General features: G+C 35.7%; 1 protein-coding gene across 1 annotated transcript; it reads left to right on the top strand.

Moving 5' to 3' along the window:
• Window positions 1-60: 60 nt before the first annotated feature.
• On the top strand, window positions 61-6,235 carry LOC144972712 (large ribosomal subunit protein uL6-like). The gene is made up of 6 exons (XM_078914261.1): window positions 61-136; window positions 1,959-2,008; window positions 2,471-2,586; window positions 3,856-3,945; window positions 4,438-4,648; window positions 6,096-6,235. Exons 2-6 carry the CDS (start codon window positions 1,963-1,965, stop codon window positions 6,197-6,199), a joined length of 567 nt encoding a protein of 188 aa, XP_078770387.1. The 5' UTR covers window positions 61-136; window positions 1,959-1,962; the 3' UTR covers window positions 6,200-6,235.
• Window positions 6,236-9,290: the final 3,055 nt, after the last annotated feature.

Raw genomic sequence — 9,290 nt, forward strand, 5'->3', positions numbered from 1 at the left:
GTTGCATACAGGTGTTGGCCATTGTTCAAATTTATCGATATATTGAGATCTTTACTTATATATCGAAGTATTTTTTTCAACTTCCCGGAAGTCATTCGTGTCAACTTCCTTTTCTGTGTCTGCTTCGGTGAGAAAGGTAACAATACTTTTGAAGTCTAAAATCAAATGCCATCCTGATAATAAGAATGCTTATTTTCTTATTACAAACCTTTTTAGATTATTGGATGTGACAAAAGAACATGTTTCTGGCCTTATTTGTGGGTTATATGCAGTGAATCAATAATTTTTCATTTTCCCGGTTCAGCCTTATTCATAACATGTCTGGTCCAATGTTGTAAAAGTCCCAGTTCCATCTATTAGTCGATATTTTACCTCAAATTTGAGCGATCCCAATTCCTATCTTGGGCACCTGTCAGATGCTGATGCCCCTGTTGCCATCCTGCACTGCTTACCAATAGACTTAGTGTTAGTGTTATTGGTTTATTGACTATGATGACTGACTATACTATGACTTGATGACTGGAGTTGGAATCTCCACAACACAACTACAACCCATTCCGAATTCCATTTATCATTCTCCCCCCCCCCCCCCCCACCCCCGTTATTTTTTGTTTTGTTTGAAGATCAAGGATCAAGCCAAATTTTAAAAAAAAATCTTTTACTCCTCGCCTTTTTTTTCTTTTTGCTATTGCTATCCTTTTTGTTTGGTGCAGGGCGGGTGAAAGTAACGCTGAACACAGCCTGACCTGTTGCCATCCTCATCAATCTCGACACTTTCATAGATTTTCATAGTTTTACTTTTTGGCCTTTGAAGTTATAGCGACAAGGTGGGAATGGTTAAACCTAAAAATGGTTTGTATTACCATTACCAGTGCCAGTACTGAAGGAAACGGTTATTTTCATTTTATCAAAATCAAATACCAACCATATTTCCACTACTTGGTGGTTATGTGGATCACATTTGAAACACACTTTTCTCAGTGATATTTGATTGAATATATTAAACAGACCTGTACTTCCTCCGATTTGCCCATTTTTAGGACTGAATGTTAAGACCCCTGTTGTTCCTGACATTGGCATTAGATCTAGCCGATGAATTAGACCTGTAAATACTAAGTTAATTTGTCAAATTGAGAAAGAAGGAAAATTAACTAAACCCACGAACGAGAGTAGTAGGATGAATGAATACATTACAGGGCTTTAAAGCAATAATCAGGAATGTTCCACTGCACTACACATTCACATAGCGCACAGGTCGCTTATCAGGGCTGAGAATCTTCTGCCTAAATGGTGGTTTATCTCCGCCCATCACCACAATTCTGCTTTTCAATATTTTAAGATTGAAATAAAAAAAAAAAAAAAACAATGCTCGTGTAATTAAACTTGATCTCTATTTCTCCAAACGTTTTCCATTCTCAAGATTTTGCCAGTGCTTGGGCTTATCAATATATAATATTTTTAAGATTAAGATTAGAGATTATGGGTCTGGACTGGTCACAGGAAAAATGGGTGTTTGGATATTGTTAGTCCGCTATTGAAATATTAATGGTCGAACTGTTGAGAATAATAGATTAGAAATAAAGGGAATGGAGAAGAGCCAGGTGGAAACAAAATAAAATTGTCACTGTGTTGGAGGACCAAACCGGAGATCCAATTGATATTACACCACTCCAGCTGAGAGAAAGATTGGTGAGTGAAATCACAAGCCACTGAGCTATGCCATACTAAAGTATGGCTCTCAAATTTAGTACCTTTCATGTACACTCTGTTATTTCAACTACAAGTCTAGCTCATCCAACCCACAAACTTTCACAAAGAGCGAGCACTTCCCCATGCCCTTTATTTTTCATCATTATTGATATGTGCCCCTTCTACACTTTTCCTCCATTTTTTCAAATTTTATTACAAGATGTTATAGGTTCTTGTACTGTATTCTACTATTTTTTTTTTCATTCCAGCAAGATGAGGACGATAAATTCTTCTCAAACTGTCAAGGCAATTGAAGGGGGTGAGTTGATATTAGTCTTACATTGTTATCATAGTTTGTCTGGTATTCAGCTGTTTCATCATGTTTGTAAATTGTTTCATTCTCTTGTGTTTTTTACATACAAAATTGCTGGAAGGTAGTTTTTTGGGTTTGTTTTTACTGACAACTCACTGTTCTCAATATTATTCTTAGTGTTCTGTGCACCTCGTGCATGTTGAATTAGCAATTGTAATCAGGTAGTAGTCTATCTATGTGTGGTAATGTGTGATGAGGAATAGTTTATATTTCATCACAATCTTAGTCCAAAATAGTTATTCTGTTATAGTTATAGGGGAAGAATTTTTGAGGTGAAGAGGATTTTTGAAGGAAAGGGCAAATTACCACATTGATATTAAATCTGCACTTTTATCACTTTTGTTTCTCTTTGAATTTGATAAGCTTATCTGATTATCGTTGCTGATTCGTATCCATTCTTGTTTTCAGTGACCATTGGTGTAAAAACCAGGAATGTAATTGTCAAAGGACCAAGAGGAACTCTGACAAAGAGTTTCCGTCATCTTCCCATTGATATGTACATGATTGACAAAGATACAATGAAGGTAGGTAGTTGTCCAGTTTGACAGATGTTTTGAAAATTACTTATTTTCTCAACTTTTGGTAATGGTTATCATTCTTGTCAATGTTTTGATTGTTAATTGTAAGTAGCATGCAATAAAATCTTGCTTATCTTCAAAATAATGGCAAGCTATATAAAAACTAGTCATACTCTCCAAAGTTGTCATGGTTCCAAACTGCTAATGTAACATGCTACAAGTTTCAATGATGCCAATCTTCCGCGTATCCGAGGAAATCCTCCTTTTTGGAGGTTCCTCCCTTTTTTCCTTGGTTCCTCCCATTTTTCCTCCGTTCGCAAAAGAAAAAAAACAAAAACAAACAAAAAAACATTATAATTATAATTTACTTGTAATCTTTGCAATATGATGGTGATATCACAAAAAATATAACTGCAATATATACATTAGATTTAAAAAAAAAAAAAAGTTTCATGTGTTTTATGACTCCTTCACTTGATCTTTGAATGGATAATAAATGCTCCCAAATTCATGGGAATTAGTCCCAGATAGCCTTATTTTGGCATTTTAAAAAAAAAATTTCCGGGGGGGGGGGGGGGGGGGGGGAGGGGGCATGTCAGACAAATCAATTTATGATAGAGGTCAAATAGGGTGGTTAGTGGTTGGAGAAGTAAAGTAGTGGTCAGGTTTTTAGGAGTCAAAAAAGTAAATCTTTTCATTTCAAATCTAAAACTAGCAATGAATAGAAGGCTAGCTGTTTATTGCTCGTATCAATTCATTCTTTAACTCGCATGGTGGCCCGGACCGTCATAATTACATCTTCAATTCTGTCACCACCACACCAAAGCTTCATCATTAATGCTGCATGCTTCTATAACTCTAGCTAATATAATACCTTGCATTGAGCAGGGTTGGTTGACGGCTTAGCAGTACATGACACAAGTATGCTACTGATAACTCTTGCATTCTGAGACAGCCTTTTTTTCTCTCTCCGCTTTTGCATTCAGTGCCATGTTTTGTCATTTGTTTGCAGTATGGTGATCAGCTGGACATGGTATTCCGCAATTGGTCTCGCGTGATGGTTTTCGGGAAATTTGTAGGTTTTGAAGTTTGTAAACTTGATGTGTAAACATCAAGGGGGAAATGTTAACAATCTGGCTACTTTCTAAGCTTGAAGACATCCTGTGAAAAATACCCATTGCCATTTCAATCACATTATATAGATCGTACAGATAAACGGACAAAACTTGTAGGGAGGGTTTGATGCATTTTCTCATTATTACACTCTTTCCTCAGGTTGAGAAATGGTTTGGTAAGCACAAGGAATTGGCTGCCGTAAGGACTGTATGTTCGCACATTTCTAATATGATGAAGGGAGTTACTAAGGTATGTGTAAGTCCTCGGTTATTGAGGGTTTCAATTTTCATTTGCATTATTATAGATCTGCATTTAAAGCAAAATGATTTTTTTTTTTTAACGTAATTTTTTTGGTGAATAGATTCTTTCGTATAAAAAACCCGCCCTTTTCCGTCTTTTGTGGTGTATTTGTTTTTTAACTCTCTTTAAGTTTAAGGAAGCTGTTGGTAGATATGCAGCTTATACAGATTCAATAGGTTTTTAAGTGGCCCATCACTTTTACATGGTATTGTGCAAGAACAAATAAGATAAAGAAGGTTTGAGTTTAAAGTGAAAATAATGAGTTAGGAAATTTAATGAGGTCTAGAAACAAAATTAATTCTCCATTTATTTTAGTTCTAACTTTGTAAGTTAATCATAATATTCAATTCTAATTCTAAGCATCAATGTCACCTTGACATAAAGGCTTTTTGATATTGTTGGTGGTCATTGTTATTGATAATATATCAATTCTTTTTTCAGGGTTTTCTGTACAAAATGCGTGCAGTCTATGCTCATTTTCCCATCAACGTAATCGTCACCAATGAAAACAAATGTGTTGACATTAAGAATTTCTTGGGAGAGAAATACACTCGTCATGTTGAAATGTTGCCAGGAGTAACCTTCAAATCATCCGGATCCAAGGACGAATTTATTTTGGAAGGGAATGACATTGAGCTGGTTTCCCGATCAGGTAACTGCTTTCAATCAGGTTCAATTGGGAATATCGATTTGAAATTGGAAATCTGTAACTTGATGAATTCTAGTATAGAGTATTCAGAAAGATGAGTGGAGCAGGCGTTTATGTTGATAGTAACAGGAAATGAAGTGAATAGGAAAGTGCCAGAGGACAATAGAGAATAAGAATGTCGCAGTTCCGTATGCTGTTTGGCAAGTAATGAATTTTTTCAATATTTTTTTCCCTTCCTTTAATGGTTCATTTTTGGTCATTGATGATATGTATCTCAATAAATAACATATTGTCCAAGATAATATACCAAAAATACGGGTCTGGTACTATCGTTTTTTTTCTTTCCTTGTATTTTGTGGTGCTTCATAGTAAAAATTACCTTCAAAAAAGCTAAGTTTATCAATTCTTAAGTTACAAAGGATATAACTCAATTATTTTGACCCCCACTATCAACTCATATTACACTACACAGTTAACAAAAAAAACTTTAAATATTTGGCTTATGAGAAACTTAAAAGCTCATGAATTCAATGCTTTCAATTTCTATTTGAATAAAGTGCGAAATAATAAATTAACAGTTCAATAAATGTGGACTATACGCTCATTCAGAATCATGGTGGCATATATTTTTTAAGAAAGTATTGAGCTTCTTTAGAATTATCATTTTGTATGTTGGAATGTTCTCCAGTTAAAAGTAGCTTGTGTTGTGAAATACATCAAAGTTAATAACTAATCGTATTAGCTGTTTGTTGGGGATAAAATTCACTAATCTGAATTAAGTAAAATGTTGTGTAATAATGAAAATCCAGAATGTATGCATTGTTGTGAAAACTGTCCTGGAACAGATAATCAAAAGGGTGTATCCGTTGAAATAAATCCAATGAGGTAGTGAAAATAATAATCCAGCAGTATTAAGAATGGACAGAGATCATTTTGAAAGAATGATCATGAATGAAAGCTAATCTTTACAATATTACACAGAACTTAGAAACTAAGGATGTAAGAAATACCTCAGAGGTGATAGTCTGGTGTTTAGTCCAGGGGAGTTTAAACATCCAAGGGTTTTAATCCTGTTTCGTGTTTGCGGTGAGTTATAGTGTCTGTGTAGCAGAATTTTAATTCACAGATTTGAGCGGCCTTGGTCCAGGATGGCTGGATAGGTTAAAAATCGGCCATTGCTTTATACGATTTGTTGCCAATGTCCACAGCTTCTAGCGGCGTTGTATCACTTTTTAAATATAACATTTGCTGCATTGCACCTCCTTTTCATGGTAGAACACAGACTTTATCACTGTAATGTTTTCATTGAAGCTTACGGCACTAGCTCTATCACCAAAGTTCCTAATTGTTCATTTTGATATTTACCACCATATATATCTTCCTGTAGATGACATTAGGCAATCTGTATTTGTTGTTCTTTTTAACATGTATGTTTCATTTCCATTTTCAGCTGCACTTATCCAACAGTCTACTAGCGTAAAGAGGAAGGATATCCGAAAATTCTTGGATGGTATCTACGTGTCTGAGAAGACAACTATTGTCAAGGATGATTAGGCATTCACATAAATAAATTTTTATTTATAAAAGCTACTTTTGAGTGTCTCTTATTTATTGATTTCATTTAGCTGGGAGGGTAATCTTTTATCATCTACCTCAGTTTATATATATATATTTTTTTTTAATGATGGTCATGCCTTCGGGGATAATATTCTTCCTAAAAGTTTAAGCAGTTGGAGAAATTTCCTCAAGGGCTGGTGACTTGCATTAATGGGTTTTGGATTGGTCAACAGCCTTGCTATATCTTCCAGCCATCTAAATCTATTTCAGTCATGTCCTTTAAGTTTAAGGCTTCATTGACCTTAGATGGGACCAATTGGTTGCTTTTTTGTTTTGAGGGAGAGGGGCCGGTGGATTTGTCACTCTGTGGAATTCCCCTTTGGGTGTGATTACCAATGAAACGTTTGAGTGTATCCTTTGCTCGCGTCTGGGTGAGAGTTTTAGTTCAAAATAGGCATATTGATAATGTTTGAGCGCTGTAAAACCCCTAAAGACAAACAAACAAGCACAACTAGTCTCTCAGATCTACTCTTCTGGTGTTCCATTATCTTCTTTGATTGGCGCTGAAGCGAGTTATAATGCCATGTGATTTAAAACTAAAAGTAAAAGCAAATAACACCTTGGGTTGGGTCTTTTGACCTCCCATGGGAAGGTTACTAACTTGCTGTCCTTTATTCTCCCATATATTACTTTTACTTACACAGGAAACTCTCTGGCTTTGTGTTGGAATGAGATTATGTGGTTTTGTCCTAATCTTAGCTGAGAGGGAAACAATCAAAAGTAATAGTAATAAGTAATTTTGCAGTGCACCTCGAAACCCTCATTTTTTCGGGGTTTTTTTCTTATACTTTGACACTACTAAGGTCACCTTACTACAACGAAATAGTCCGGTCAGCCAAAATTTTTGCACGTGTCTTTTTTAGAACTTGGTGAGTTTTATTACACACCTGCATTCTGTCATGGCGGTTTTTTGCATCGCTTGTCTGTCATCCCGCAAATATCAGGGCGATCCGCAAATTTTGGGAAAATTGGCAAATCGCGTGGCAAATTTTGGGGGAAAAAAGAAGCGAAAACAAAATAACGGAAAAAGTGCGAAACGAGATGTTGCAGCTTTGCCTGGGCCCAAACCAAGGGAAGCTACTCTCTACGGATAATGATCCTTTAAAATCTTTGTAACAACTTTGTAATAAATGTAGCCTCCTTAAATGTAATTAATTTTCTTTTATATACCTATATAATTTTTCTATTTCGCGTGTTAATTTTTACTGAATCGCTTAGTTCTCCTTGGCAAATTTTGGTCTTTTTGGAAAATTTCTTGGCAAATTTTGGGGTTTTTTGGGGCAAATTTTAGGTCCCAATTTGGCAAAAAATGCAGATGCTTGTGGCCGCAAAAAATTGCTTTTAAACATATAATAATTAGATCTACTAAAAGAAAAACAAAATTTTTCTCAGCAATTGTGTTCTCGTGGCTGAAAAAAAAGTGAGTTGCTGGCACTGCTACTGATACAAACAGGAAAATGTGTGTGTATAGAACAATGACTGACAGACAAAACAAGCAGAAAAATAGGTACAAGTACAAAATAAAAAATCGGGATTCATCGAATCTCAGACCCTGACTCAGCCCACTCTGCAATGTTTGCAGTGTTCTTACAGTCGATTTGAAAAAATAGACTGATTTGTGCACTGGCTGAAAATGAAACCCTCTCCACTTCGTCACCTTCTCTTTCCCCCTGCCCACATTAATCCACAACCCCTTATCTCTGTGGCCTCTCTACTCCCCCACTCCCACTTCTTAACCAATCCCACCCTGACCCCATCGGTCCATTCTTATTTGATAAGAAGACAATGTGCTGATTGGGAACAGTAATGTAAATTCATTACTCTACCTCGTACCCCAATTCCGAATTGGGTTACAAATGAAGAATCACCGTGACTGTCAGTTCACGTTCGACTGTCAAGAAGGCTGGACGCGTCTCATTATAATGACGGAGTTATAACTACTGTTGCTCTCTTTTGCATCTACTACCGGTTCATTCGTTTGTGTGCACATATACGTACACATCCTATAAGTCACGCAGTTGAAGAATTTAATGTGATGTATCGTGTGTGACAATGAGATGAATGATAGCAGTGGAATACACATGGAAAATCATAACTTATTGAGGTATGCCTAAAACGAAATAGAATACCAAGTCCTTTGAATTTCGGTTTAACCGGTTTTTACTGTTGTGTAGTTGAACAGAGATCAGACGTAGGTCCTGGAGCAATATATATATATAGATTGTCTGAAAAAAGCATCGAAAAGTCCCACACTGACATTGCGAGAGAATATCCACTAATCTTGATACACAGATGGATACAAAATAAGCATCAGATCTAAGACCTATGACGCAGATAATCTATTTTGTAGAATGGTTTACGTAAAGGTAAAAAAAAAAACAAAAAAGCGTTCATAACAATGGATAAATTCATCCGAACTATTCCCTCTGTCTCAGCAAATGACTCCAGACAGAGCCTCAGCAAAACAAAATGTCTCACTCCAGAATTTTAAAAGGCTACATGGAAATGACATTTATATCCTATATTAAAGGGATTTAAGAGATTGCGAGACATTGAACGGATGAAGAATCGAGCAACCCTGGGAGGTCCGATGTCCTATCAAAAGAGGCATTCCGTTCACCACCAGTGCAGGGATAGCCACTTTTCACTACAATATTTACAATAACTGACTTACACCCCTAAGGAGACACATGTATAGATGATTTATGTCTAAGAAGGAAAAACAAAATTTTCCCTTGTACTTATTCTTGACCTCCCCCATATTCTTTCAATGTTCAACATGATGTGAACAAGCAGATCCAACATTCATTTGTCAATCTTAAGGAAAATCTAATTAATGTAAAGGAATTGCCCATGGTAATCAAATAACGATTGTCTAAAATACTTTCACTTTCATTATTTATTCCTACAACAATTACAAAATTATCAAACATATTTCATGCTAGATATAGTGTTGAAAAGCTTCAATAAGGGAATAACATAGTCGCATCAAAACCAAACAGAAATGAAAAATAAAGTCAGTTGAATA

The sequence above is a fragment of the Berghia stephanieae genome, chromosome 5 (assembly GCF_034508935.2).
Source record: "Berghia stephanieae isolate SIO BIC M18660-M18661 chromosome 5, UCSD_Bste_1.3, whole genome shotgun sequence".
NCBI classification, from domain to species: domain Eukaryota; kingdom Metazoa; phylum Mollusca; class Gastropoda; order Nudibranchia; family Aeolidiidae; genus Berghia; species Berghia stephanieae.

Coding starts and splice junctions, on each gene's coding strand:
- LOC144972712 (XM_078914261.1), top strand. CDS start 1,963: ATGAGGACGATAAATTCTTCTCAAACTGTCAAGGCAATTGAAGGGG. Junction 2,009..2,470: donor TGTCAAGGCAATTGAAGGGG/GTGAGTTGATAT, acceptor TCTTGTTTTCAG/TGACCATTGGTGTAAAAACC. Junction 4,649..6,095: donor TGAGCTGGTTTCCCGATCAG/GTAACTGCTTTC, acceptor TTCCATTTTCAG/CTGCACTTATCCAACAGTCT.